At 36.0% G+C, this 14,766-nt stretch overlaps 1 protein-coding gene across 1 annotated transcript in view; it reads left to right on the plus strand.

Annotated features, from left to right (window-relative positions):
- LOC138707602 (cell adhesion molecule Dscam2-like) overlaps positions 1 to 14,766 on the plus strand; it is a 1,410,362-nt gene that overhangs the window by 1,374,266 nt on the left and 21,330 nt on the right. The window contains exons 23-25 of the mRNA XM_069837241.1: positions 1,829 to 2,098; positions 6,180 to 6,620; positions 9,644 to 9,787. Of these exons, the coding sequence (XP_069693342.1) occupies positions 1,829 to 2,098; positions 6,180 to 6,620; positions 9,644 to 9,787 (855 nt within the window). The remainder of the gene's footprint in view (positions 1 to 1,828; positions 2,099 to 6,179; positions 6,621 to 9,643; positions 9,788 to 14,766) is intronic.

Here is a 14,766-nt window from a genome sequence, read left to right on the forward strand (position 1 = left end):
CTGAGGTTTAGGCCAATCATTTCAGCTTTCTTCATGTTCAAATGATTTATTTTTTTGCCTTCTTTTTTCCAATTATTTTAATGTTTTATATAACTTACTGTATTATACTCAAATATGGCTTATTGTTATTCTAGTTGGTGGACAAAGTGTCTTATTTACGCTTACTACTGGGTGTTCATTTCAAAGTGTGTCATGATGTCACTGTTGTGAGTCAGCGATTTGAAGCGAGTTTCAGCTTTTATGTCAGAGAAGTTGCCTATTAATCAAGGCGTTCAATCTGAACTTGAGAATGTGTACGGTATAACTTGAACGTCGTGCCAACAGATGGCGGTCCATCTACCATAACCTCTTTTGAACTGTGTTTTGGGCGGCCAAGTCGTACGCAGGGCATTTGTTATCATCGGTTGCATACGGCAACATTCCACAACACAAATCAAATGCTCCTTGTCCATGTTGACTGTCGAAGTTAATGTCAACAAATACTGTGCGTAAGTAATCGTCTTAACCCTTTCCCCATATCCCGACAGTAAGGAAAAAACCCACCTCAGTACACGTTTCCAAACAGTTCACATTCCTGCCACTACAGGTGTTACCGTACGTATCAGTAAGTACTCTTGAAAATGAACGCCGTACTTGCTAGGCAACTTATCTGGCACATAGGTAATACACCTCTGCGGAAGTGTAGGAAGATTGAATTCTCTAGGCTCATCGACTAGCCATACTTTGAACTGAACACCCAGTATTGCTTAACTTCTAGGTGTAGCAGTGGCAAAGCAAAGGTGTAAATATTGGGTAGGCTGAAAAAATCTGCTTACCTTACATTATTTTATAGAGTAGATGTTTCTTGGACTTTCTATCAAAATTTTTTGTGACACAGACTCCACAATAAGATGATGACCACTCATTTTCACCTCAAACAGAATACAGATGTAACAATATAACTAATTTATCTCGGAGCGCCTTGTTAGCCAAGAATATTTCTTACACCATGACAATTAAAAATTTCTATTTTGTCTTCCTCCATCCGCTGTTTTAATATGTAAATGTGGTGTCAATCTCCTATCTTTGTTAGCACATTTTGTTTCATATGTTCAACTTGAAAACCGTTTTTTCTTTTAATTCTAAAATAATGCCCTCAGTGTTCTCTCAGTATGAGTCATTTTACACAAAATGAATACGTAAAATACACACACATTCTCTTTTGATTAAACTAAAATTCAACAACGCGTCACATTCAACACCAATATAGTACAATGTATTATTGTAATATTGAGCCTCAAAACCACATTTCATAATGAGATGTAGCAAATCGTATCCTCTCCGTGGTCTCTCTCTCTAGCTTGCGAGTCAAGGTCGTAGCCATGCCTTTAGGGGCTTTCTGCCACAAGCCTCGCACTGAACTCTCCATCCTGGAATTACTGCCATAGTGAACTTGATATATGGAAGGATCTGAGTGAAACAAAGTGTTGTGATACATCGTTATTACGAGCTTATAGACCTACTTGGGAAAGCTAAGCCTCAAAAGCCTCTTAAAAGCTTCACTACTGATGTGTACCACTATAACAAATGTTTATTTCCAGTCTTTTTTATTTGAACATTCTCTCATACATTATCTCATTATTAATTCTCTTTCTTTAAGTTATAAAATTATAACTCAGTGTAGCCTATTTTTGAGATGTTGGGTCTCCTTTTGGAAAAAGTATGTAGTATAAAAATGGCTAAATATAATAATAATAATAATAATAATAATAATAATAATAATAATAATAATAATAATAATAATAATAATACCGGTAATACATAATATAAATGTTGTTCTCTCTTTCAGTTCCGGCAGCAATTCTATCATTTTCCACTGTCATTTCTGCTCCTTGGAAAACAAATGTCAAGTTCGATTGTCGTGTTGTTGGAAATCCTCGCCCTGAGCTGTCTTGGACATTTAATATGAACAGGATTGAAAGTGGACATCGTTCTATCATTTTTGCCAATGGCACACTAAATCTGCAGTCAGTCTCTCCATCTGATGCTGGCAATTACTCCTGCAATGTTCGCAACATACACCATTCGGAGTCCCTGGTGCACGTCCTTAGAGTACTTGGTGAGTGAAATATCCTTGCGAATATTTGTGTCCTTTCTGTGGCATTTCTCTACACAAAAAAAGGTTATTTTGTAGTAAGTACAGTTATTGTCTGGATAAATTGTGATTGGTTTCAAACTTGTCTACGTATATTTCGAATAAAAATTCTAGTACAACACAAGAATTGGCTGGAATTCATTCTTAAGTTGGGATATCTGTGATAAGATGACAGGAAAGGATTTTTGATTTTCGCAAAAAGGTATGGGAAGAATGTTATCCTAAAAATTCGTCATCCTTCATCAGATTTCAACCCCCAGCCTTTGGATTTAATGGCGAATTTGGTAATATGTCATAACCATCAATTTTATTAAACAACATTTACTTTAAATTGAAATAACAATCAATACGGAATTTCAATTTAAACGCATATTTTAAGAGTTCTTCTTGATGGTCAAGCGAGACTTTAAACCCAGTCTATATAGATGGATTTCTAAAGGGTTAAATACACCTTTCACCTTAAAAAAATGTTGTTTTATCAATTTTATTCCTCTGTATTTAGTTCTATCTCGACGACATTTTATATGCTTAATGTCTGAAAATTAATTTCGATCTAAAAGAAAAAGATATTTGCCTACATTTGTGGAATTGTGAATTTTCGTAATTTTCATTGTGCAAATTGTATCTAACTGCTATTAAAAAAAAATTACCCCAAGATTTTAAACATTTTCAATAATAATTATTTTTAGCTCAAATGTAACATTCGTATTAATAAGCCCTATCTCAACGGTTTATAATACGAGCACTGAAAGACGAAAAAAAAAAAAAAATCTTTTTATTGTATTTAAATTTGTAAGACATTTTTCATTTATTTTTTAATTTCTATTAAAGGTAAGTTAAAAATTAAGCTACAGTTTGTTCATCTTACTAAGAAAAAAAAAAAGGGCAATGCAAAATTTTATACGATTTAAACAATTAAAAAAAATTGCAGTTTTGAGAAAATGAACAAAATTTACATATTGCTGACTGGTAATGTGTTTGCATGGCAGGACAATTAATCCATAGTTCGGTGAATTTTATAGATATCTTAAAATTTATTTCAAGGATATAAAGTTAAAAGTTAATACTAAATTACTAGAAGAAAAATGAAAAGTCAATTTTCTTAACTCGAAGGAGTATGTTTGAGAAAACAAGCAATCTATTGCTGGTTGGTATTTTATTTGTATGGGAGGACATTTTAATGCATAACTGGGTCAAGTTTCTATATATTTTTAAGTTTCTTTCGGAGATATAAAGCTAAGAATTCATATTAAATTAATATAGGAAAAAATAATTTTTTTAGCGTCAAAAATGTATGCAACTCCATTAAAAGGGATAAAAATTTCGCACGGCTTCTTTCATAAGAGAAGTAATGGCTGATATTTTGCTGTTGTGGATTGTAGAATTTTTTAAAATGAGATGTCTAAGTAAAATCGGTAATTTCTTTCCCATAATCGTATTCAATAATTACGCTAATTATGATCCCCACATGATATCTTATCTAGGGAAATAAATTCCGCCTTAAAGGTGCCCCATTTCATAAACAAAATTGTCAAAATAAACAAATTGTGTATGAAACCATCGGAAAATAACAATAACATGTTCAAAACTGAACATGTTTTTAGTCATAATCTCGACTGTGTATGTATGTGTCTAGTGATGGTATCTTATGATCATCATAACTGCCGTAACAACAGCAACTTCAGCCACCGGTGTAGCTCAGTCAGCTGAGGTTCTTGCCTGCTAATCAGGAGTTGCACTCGGGCGTGCGTTCGATTCCTGCTAGGGCTGATTACCTGCCTGGGTTTTTTCCGAGGTTTTCCTCAACAGTAAGGACCCATGATGCTAAATACCCCAGTAGTTGATATAGCGTTATTAAATAAACAACTAAAAAAAAGTATCAGCACTATCTTTAGAATATGGTGATAATGTTACTCCTAGTGGGACATCAACATCTATTATGCAATATTACTCCTGCTCTTCCTGTCAAGTTAAACGACACAATAATTCCTTTTGCTTCCTGTGTTGAAAACCTTGGAGTTTACTTTGATACGAATTTGAACTGGAATAACCAAGTAACTCAATACCAAAAAAGTGCTTTCCATACTACATTCCTTAAACAGCAATCCTTCCGCTATCACTCAAGAAAATACTAGAGGAAACACTAGTAATCCCCCACTTCGATTATTGTGATTTTCTACTGACTGACCTCAATGTCAACCAGTCGCAAAAATTACAACGTGTTCATAATTCTTGTGTTCGCTTCGTCTGCGATGTCCGTCGCGCTGACCACATTACCCCATCCTTCCAAACTCTAAACTGGCTATGGCTTAACGAACGTAGAAATTTTCATTCTCTTGTTCTCCTTTTCCAAGTCCTTCACACATCTACACATACCTACCTTGCCTCCCGTTTCAGTTACCTGTCATCATATCATAATCTCTTCACACGCACGCAAAATAGCCGTATACTAGCCATACCAACACATAAGACATCATCATATTCAACATAATCTCGCTCTCGTGCTTGTGGAATACCCTACCCAGTGACATCAGAGACTGTCGGAATTTAGTAGCGTTCAAAAGCAAACTTATTAAGCATTTTCTTACTGCGTAGAGTAGGTTTAATTTTTACTTAATCAATAAAAGAAATGCTTCTCTCTTCTTAACTTTCACAATAAGATAGATAGATATTTATTTGTCATCAACATTTATATTAGTTATGGTGTACCACAACTTATGTATACGGGTTTCACCATAACTTTCTATTAATATACCTACAATTAGCATGCAATCTCGACAGCCTACTCATCTACTCTCGCTATTAACTTAACTCCAATCAGTCAATTTCTTCTTAATGATCTTACATGTCCACCATCTGTTCGTTACACACTTACGTTCCTTTCAGCATTCTAATCTTGCTAACTAAATTTATACATAATTCCGTCTTTCTACATTACATCTAACTCATAACACTTCACCCGGTTATAATCATTGGGATCTTTTTTCTACCTAATACACGTCATTATAATCTTATTAAATCTTGACATGAGTATCTAGTTCACTTTAGTTTGATCATTCATTTCTTAACCACAATCAACACTCAGAAAAAACCATAGAAAATTATAAATACTATCACTAAGATCATCTATCATAACTTCACTACATCACTTTCGAAGATTTACTTCTTTACAATAAGCTTCAATCGATAACTATATTTATTAACTACCCACTTTTTAATTTCCCAACTTTTTTTTTAACTTCCTACCTGATCTCTATATCTATGATCCCCTAAACACATTTTCATCACACTAAAACACGATTTACGACATCAAATCACCAAACTTCCTGTTGTAATTTCATTCAGACCTTTATTTATTTTTTACTTCTCGTGCACCAACTTCTAAGATTATAACTTTTTTGGCCCTTAAATGTACCCGTCAACGATAAAATACTGCCTTGTGGTGACGAAATCACTATCTCTTCACCCATGATACTTTTCGCATCCTGATGTCTTCTTTGAACACTAACCGCACCTCCTCTTGATCTCCCGTAAAACATACCTGATTCCGCTTCTTGTCTTCTTCTCGCTGACTCACGTAGGGTGACTATATGTTACTGCGATTTCCTACTCGGTCTACACTTCCATTTGGCTCAGCAGATTCCTGGCTGGGTCCTGCTCGGTCGTCACGTTCGTCCATCAGCTGTCTAGTCTCCGATGTTTGCTTTAATTCCGTCCATACTTCATTCTGCTGACTCGATCGTTCCTCGCCATCACGAACCAACTTATCTACGGGTAAAATCTCTTCCGATTGTTCGGTATTCACTCTAGTAGGGGACGAAACTTTTACAATAAACTGTCTAGCTTTTATTAATCAGTTAATCTTTTAGTACTCTGATTGTTATTGTATTTGTGAATTTAATATTAATTGTAATTATAATTGTAATTGTATTCTTAATATTGTAGTCGTAATTCCCTGGTAGAGGGGAAGAGAAGGCCTGGTGGCCTTATCTCTACCAGGTTAAATAAATAAATAAAATAATAAAAAACTTCTTCATCTTTGTAGTGCCTCCAGCACCACCCAAATTGGACATAGTCACTACTGGCTGGAACAACATAACACTCCAGTGGACGAACTCCAGAGCTTCTGGTCTCGTGGACCTCCTTGGCTATCTGCTGCGTTACCGACAAGGATCAGAATTTCAGCACGAATGGACCGAAAAGCGACTGCCAAGACATTCCCTCTTCCATACTGTGGGTGGACTGAACTGTGGGACATTGTACGAATTCTCCATAGCGGCCTACAACATGGTGGGGGAGGGGGAAGCTAGTCCAGTTATGGAGGTGCGCACTCTGGGAGAGGAACCAAGATCTCCCCCTACCACAGAAGCAGTCTCTAGTTCCCCTCATGCCCTAACACTCCACCTGGAGCGCTGGCATGATGGAGGTTGTCCAATCTCGCACTTTGTTTTGGAACGTCGGACCATGGAGCAAAACTGGAGCATAGGTAATGATTGCACGAATGTTTATAATCGAATATTTTCAGATGAAAACAATATTCTTCAAATACGAATTTGTGTATAATGTATTTATTTCGATAATCCCTTTTTGAATCTTGCGTACACTACTTTTAACACTTGAAAGGATGGGAAAGGGTAAAGAGGGAATTAGGTATTGAATAGAGGAAAATTATACCAAATTCAGTCATTAACTCATCAAGCTGACCAGTGCTAATTGATGAGTAGCCCCTCTCTTTAGTTCAACATGTAAAATTATGCTTACTAACAGCTGCACCACGGGAAGGTAGGGATGGGACATTAGGTATTTGTCCAGGTTGGTTCCTTAAGGCCTTCAATGGGAAGGATTAATGGTTCTCTCCCCTGTATCCGACAGATACCCTTTTGCAGCCAAATACTGAAATCAGAAATAAGCACTGAAATAATGAAATAATGTCTTTAGAGACAATTAATATTAGGTACCCTCCACAAAACTGGCTTCATTTATACACCGACGGATCCTTGATCTCCAGAGAACAAGGTGCCATGCAGGTGTTACATGCTGTCTCTTCTCACTTTATAAATCTCTTGGATATGGAACAACAAGTTTTGATGGAGAAATCGTGCAATAAGTGAAAGTCTTAGGAATCTTCTATTTCACATCAATAAATTTAAGAATGCAGTTATATTGTCAGACTCCAAAGCAGCTATTCTATCAATAGTCTCTAAACACACACCTTCATCTCAAACAGCAGAAATAACTAAAATGCTCTCTCAATTAATATCACGCTATAAAAGAATTGTATTCCAATGGATACCATCCCATTGTGGAATCCTGGGAAACGAGAATGCGGATGCACTACCAAAGAAGGGCAGCACTGCTACTTACAGACCTGTTACTAAATCTACGTATTATTGTGTGAAAAGATTTATTAAATCTACATACTTAGACTTCAACAAACAAAATTTGCTAACACAATCTCAAGAGAAAAAATGGAACTCTCTGCATCGTAATCCACAGTTAATTCCCGATTTACCACGAAAATCGTCTGTAGCTGCATTTAGATTGGCAACGGGGCATGATTGCATAGAATTGGAATATATCAGTCCCCTAACTGCCCATTGTGCAACTCAAACAAAGAAATGGATTCGGAACACATCAAAATCTGTGCTTCAGTGGCTGACCATGATAATATCTTTGAAAAATATTGGAGTGCAAGAGGTCAAATGACTTTATTGTCAAACGCCTGGTGTTAGAAAACAACAACAACACTTGAATATAATTAATTAATTGTATTTATTTCATTTGGCTTCAATTTGATAGAATTCTGTCAGATGGTGCACTTTAGTATAATTGTGTTAGTAAAGTACAAATTTATTTCCTGACACTTCTTACCATTTATAACTACAAATTCAGTTGATATGTGTTACGTTACAGACAGAACAGTACACATTTACCTGCCTTCTTTGGCACTTTGGTGTCTGTCCATTATCTTGTTTTTCTCCAATGTTGCTTTATATGTCATTCACGCTTTATATCAAGTGAATACTATGCAAAGACATATGAACGTCAAATTATATGCAATTCACGTTGCTATCAAGTATGATTCACTATTTTTCTAAGGTGGCAGTTTCACGAAGTTAACCTAATTCTGAGACATGTGAAAAATATAAATCATTGTTTAATCTTCCCAACACAGCTCATCCATAGTATTTGTAAAGTCCTGTTCCATTTACTCTTACAACTACTAAATTCGTTGTGTTGTCTAATTATTTTAAATAATTTCTCTACATTTTTATACCGCTAGACCATTGAAGATTACTTGTGAATTTGAAATAAATTTTTTGGCGCATGTGCATTTGCAACCATCTCTCTTGTAATATCATCAGGTCAAACACTGAACAGGTCAGAATTTTCAAACTATTCCTGCTACTGCTAATACTGCTAGTACCATCATCATCATCATCATCATCTTTTTTTTTTTAAGTATGGTTTATTTAACGATGCTCGAGGTTATATCAGTGTCGCCGGTGTGCCAGAATTTTGTCCCGCAAGAGTTCTTTTACATGCCAGTAAATCTACTGACATGAGCATGTCGCATTTAAACACACTTAAATGCCATCGACCTGGACCGGGATCGAACCTGTAACATCGAGCATAGAAGACCAGCACTATAACAACTATGCTACCGAAACCGACATCATCATCATCATCATCATCATCATCATCATCATCATCATCATCATATCTCCTGAATTCTGAGAACTGGCATACAATTTTGAACAGTGAAACTTCCATTTTTCTGTCTTGTATCTGCCATGTATACTCACAATCACTTTCGTTCAGTAAATAGTATTACTAACATGATTTCATGGCTATGCCTTAGCGGTCTAATGTTTAACATGCTTGTTATTGAATCCGAAATTTGTGGGTTCAAATCTGGACAAGGATCATGGGTTTGTAAGGGTAGTAAAATCTCTAGCTTGGTTTTTTCTTCAGAAGGAAAGTTCTAAGACTTCACTCAAAATTTGATTTCCACTTAGACTGATTACCTGGTTGGGTTTTTTCCGAGATTTCCCCAACTGTAACGCGAATGTCCGGTAATCTATTGCAAATCCTCAGCCTCATCTCGCCAAATACCATTTCACTATCACTAATTTTATTAACGCTATATAACCTAGTAGTTGATACAGCATTGTTGAATAACAAAGTATGAAACTAATCAAAATATTGAATTTACGTCCATCCATCCATCCATCCATTTATCCTAGCACAGATATTAAGCTCCCTGTTGCGCGTGTGTAATAATATTTTAATGTAGTGCCATAACTTTTTTCAACAAGTTTATCTGTGTGTTCATTACATCACATTTTACAGTTTATTATGAAAAATTTACTGACCACTTCCTTTTAATATAGTGTAGTATGAAGTTGTTGCATTTTATGAGTGCATGATTTTGAGTAATTCATAATTACCTGTATCATGGACAAAACAAATATTAATGCTATTAACTGTTCCTATTGAATTTATTAGTGACAGAGCGTGCCCCTCCGTTGGCCAGCTACACAATTTCTGGTCTGGAGCCAGCAACATTCTACAGAATTCGGGTGACTGCACATAATCAGCGCGGGGCAACCATCACAGAGTTGAGAGCATCAACACTCACACAGAAAGGTGGTAAGATAATTACGGAATTGTTAAATGTTGAACAATGTTTGATATGTATTTTGTTTTACAGCTCCTACTTGTTCCGTATTTATATATAAAAGAAGTGCAGAGAATCATATGTTTAAAGGGAGATCAGTGGACCTATAGCACGTTAGTGAAATATAAGTTTAAGAAACCTTATTCATTTCTGCATTCATAAAAAATATAAAAAAATCCATGTTGAATCTTTCGTACACTACTTTTAACACTTGAATATAAATAATTGATTAAATGGCGATCTTACTCGTGTTAATTGTGTAAGCATGTGCGGCTTACAGCTGTTTCGGTGCTTCTTCACACCATCCTCAGAGCCTACTAGATCTCGGCGTCATCTCGAACTTCGCTGCCTGTTGTGTGGGTGCGTTCGATTGTTGAAAAGTGTTGAAATGTGGTGTCACATAGTGTGTGTGTTCTGAAATTGATCTGTGTGTTGAGAATGCTAACCACACATACAGTAATACAAATACAGACATGGAAATCCTACACACACAACCCAAAAACCAAAAACTCAACACACTAGAACAATATGAAATATACAGACACACTAAAACACACCCTGATCAAATTCTCAACACACAGATCAATTTCAGTACACACACACACTATTTGACACCACATTTCAACACTTTTCAACAATGGAACGCACCCACACAAGAGGCAGCGAAGTTCGAGATGACGCCAAGATCTAGTAGGCTCTGAGGATGGTGTGAAGAAGCACCGAAACAGCTGTAAGCCGCACATTCTTACACAATTAACACGAGTAAGATCGCCATTTAATCAATTATTTATATAAAAAAATCTTTATACTTGGACCTTCTATATGGATTTTCTCAAAACTCTGATTTGCAGTCTAGAAATATCCAGCTACACATCACTTCAGACAGATATCGTTCTTAATTTTTACATTGTTGACACACAGCGGTGTTATCTTCTAGGATACAGTCTTATCCTACTGCAGACATCTATTTGTGTTATGTATTAATTTTATTTTTTGTTCCTTTAATTCATATTAATAAGTTATCTTAGAAGTCCTACATGTTTCCTAGTAATTTCTATATGTTGCTTCATAATCTGATGACAATTGCTTGTCAGTAAAGTGGATTTAACCATTTGTAACAACCAGCACGAGTAGGAAACCCTTGTTAACCTCTTTTCTCATCTAAAAACGAAAGTAGACCACCTCTAACATAATTCAATTTAAATCCTGCCCAAATTCAACCTCGCAAATCTCAAGCACAATAATTAATAACAGGTCCCTAATAAAAACAACAATTAAATTCGAAATTTTCTCGGGCTTCCAGCCAGGTCATCAGTTGGTGATCCACCGACGTTTCAAGGATGTTCATCTTCCTCATCTTCAGGGTTAAATGATATTAAGGGGTACCCAGTTCCTTAATTTATAGTGCCAGAGGGAGGAGTTAGCCGAGGAGCTGTGCGCTGATTGGCTCTTATTAGTGCGGACCACGGCGCGAACGCGGCCGACATGTCGTCTTGCTTTGTGCTGTTCGGCTGATTGACCGCGGGTCTCACGATGGGCTCGGCAGACGTGTTCTTATGTGTCCTCCGCTGATGACCCCTAGATATCATTTAACCCTGAAGATGAGGAAGATGAACATCCTCAAAACGTTGGTGGATCACCAACTTATGACCTGGCTGGAAGCCCGAGAAAATTTCGAATTATCACGACGCCAGGAAAGCTTCAGTAGTTATTTCAACAACTAAATTTTTTGGCTTACAAATCGATAATCTATTAATTGGAAAAATCATATTAACCCTTAGGAGCCATGCATCCATTATATACAAAATACAACATGAAGGAGATGTCAACATCCACAAAACCATTCTGTGCACTGACGAAGCAACTTTTAAGTTAAATGGAAGAGTGAACAGGCAAAACTGTGCCTACTGGAATTCTGAGAATTCACATTTGGTGATGCAGACGGAATTAGATGCTCCTGGTGTGACTGTTTAGGTGGAAAAAATGTTTGGTAGGCTCGTCAGACCCTATATTGTGGTCAGGCTGTTAACTCTGAAAATTACTTCGGAATATGTATTATATGAGGCCATTTCCGGAAGAAGGGCACATAAGACAATATGGTGATTCGAGTAATCCTAGTTTAAAGATTTTGTTTTAATTTGTTTCAATGAACACTTTATTCTTGCATACAAGAATAAATTAAATATATGCAGAATATCATTATGAACCCACTTTCACAATACAAAGCATTTTTATCAATATATTTAATTTTAAAATATTATTTGTTATAAGCCATTATGTGCCCTTTTTCCAGAAAGCAGTCTAAATTTGAAACTATAAAGAATAGTACGTTCTTGGATGTTGATAAACTGATTTAACTGTCAAAGCATAGTAAAATTTTACAATACTGGTACTATATGATTTTTACAGAATACTTCTATGTATAATATGAATATAGCACTGCCCTGCATCACATAACATTATTTATTTTTCTGGTTGCTGAAATAATGTTCAAACCATTCTGTCCAGAGTGGAGAGGTGTTTTAGGCAGTTTTTGGTTGCTGGTGGCTTTCTTCAAACATGCTTAACCAGGAACAGCTTTCAGCGTCCATGTATTGAAACAAATCTCTGATATCCTCTTCTTTTTCTGGCTTTACTAGACTGAAATCCACCATGGAAAATTTAATGGTTTTCACACCTTTAGTACTGTATTTCTGTTTCCAAATCCGGAAGGATGTGTAATTAACTGTGTATGTTATTGAGGCTAGTACAGAACTATGGGCAGTATTCAGCAGAACATACTTCTGTATTTGAAATACAGTTCCTTTGACCATCGATTGAAAACGTATGGTTCATGACCTTCTTTCCAGTTTTTTTTTATTAGGCTTCTGTCCATGAGAACAATAAAAGAAGACGGATGACTTCTGGCCATCACCATAGCTGAAAAGTAGGGTTTAGCAGCAGATATGGTTGCTTCTTTCTTCACTTTTGACTTAATAAGGCCAAATTTTTTATCACATTGACCAAACGAATATCCCCAAACTGGTAAAAGGTGGATAACTTCCACGTTAATAACTTTAGCTATTCATGAAGAAAATGACATCACCACTGAGTTCTTATTCTGGCCCCCCACAGGCATCGGAGACCAGAAAAACATGCTTCACGTTTGGAAACTCCAACTTCTTTTCCAATGCATCATGAATGAATGATACAACTGAGTTGGGATATTTCTTGGCTTGCATTTCCAAGTAACAGTACATAAACGAAGAATCGTCATTGTGTATATGGACGTTGACAGCATATAACTACAATAAGCGTTTATAAAATTGGTTAGTCACATTTAGTTTGGGTACAGGAAGATTCTGTGCATAATCAAACTCAATAACAAGATGAGTACACTTTTAGCTTTACGAATGAAGTTCTGCTTCATTTTTAGATATGCCTGTGCACTTCTTTTGTGGGTCATGTATTCTTCCTTGCAAAGATCATTTTTGACAGCATTAAGTTTCATTTTACAAGCAGTACAAAAATCACAAACATCAGTTTTAGGCTGTTTGAAGCTGTAGTTACAGTGTTGTTTGAAATGTTTGAAGTTACGTAACGAAACTCATTTGGAGTTTTTACCTATATTCTCTAAGAATTTCTTCGAGAAAAGATGGTACAGTATTCTGTAACTTAGATTCGGATCTTGGAAATACCTCAAAGAAGATTTGTGTGAGCAGTAATGGCTTTCTTGGCTGGGAATTGTGCTTAGGCGTTCTTCTAACATTTGCCAAATATTAGCCTCTATTTTGTGAATGTTTGCCTCTTCCCTTCACAAATGAATCATTGCCCAATGTTTTATCTTAAATAACTCTGAGTCTTTTAACTGATACTGTACCTGATATAGCTTTAATATCAAACCACTACAAACTTTCAATTTAGTGCCATCTGCATGGAGATATTATTTCCAAATATTTTCCCTGAACTTCTTTGGATTTAATGTTGCTTTCCGAATGTGTCTATCTGACTTCTTGGACATACATTAGCTTAAAAATGAACCCTGTATTCCTTACCTTGATCACTACAGAACGTTCCAAAAGGCTCTTCTTGCTTACTGATAGGTACTTTGAGATAGCACTGTTCTTGACAACACGATGATACTGCTGGAAATGTTTTTTTCTTTTATGTCAATTCCGTTGCTTGAAATGTAGGTCTGACTGATCTGCCATTTTCTCTTCTTTTTTTTCTTGTTATTAGAATTGTCGTAAGATAGTCTTTTTTGCCTATTAGCATGGTAGGAATAGAACGGCTATTGCACTAACAACCGCAGCCTGAACCTACTGTACACTTGCTGTATTAGCAATGAATCTGAACAACTTTGCGTTCACAAAGAAAATGCTCTCCCGACCTCTAGCGTTGAGATAATGAAATAAAATTTTGGTAGAATAATCTACCTAATATGGTGGTTACGTTTAAACAATTTCCCGAAAAAGGGCTTATAGGACTATAGGCCCATCTTCCGGAAGTCAGCTCATATGTCTTTCTCGTGTTAAATTCTATCATACATGGTTAACATGTTTCGGCCTGATGTATCATGAAGTGATGCTAGAGCTGGAAAACAGTTTACCCTTTCAACAACTGCTACCAGTTCGGGAGAAGTTAACATGGCAACAACATAGTGCACCCTATCACTATGGACTAATTCTGAGGAACATTTAGAATGAAATGTTTGGCAAATGGATTTAGCAGACATGATTCCATTGGGCCGCCTTGTTCTCCAGATCTTACCCTGATGGACTTTTCATTGTGGAGAATACAAAAAGATAGAGTTTGCTTAGTGAAAATTTGCGATGTGAAACTTTAAAGAAACCGGAATAAATTCGAAAACCTACTCTCCTAAACATTTGTAATACGATTTGTATTTCTGTATTAAATACTGTTGATATTATCATTATCTTTTCATTGAAAGGAAAGAGGGCATTTTGAATAT

The sequence above is a fragment of the Periplaneta americana genome, chromosome 10 (assembly GCF_040183065.1).
Source record: "Periplaneta americana isolate PAMFEO1 chromosome 10, P.americana_PAMFEO1_priV1, whole genome shotgun sequence".
In the NCBI taxonomy this organism is placed as follows: Eukaryota; Metazoa; Arthropoda; class Insecta; order Blattodea; family Blattidae; genus Periplaneta; species Periplaneta americana.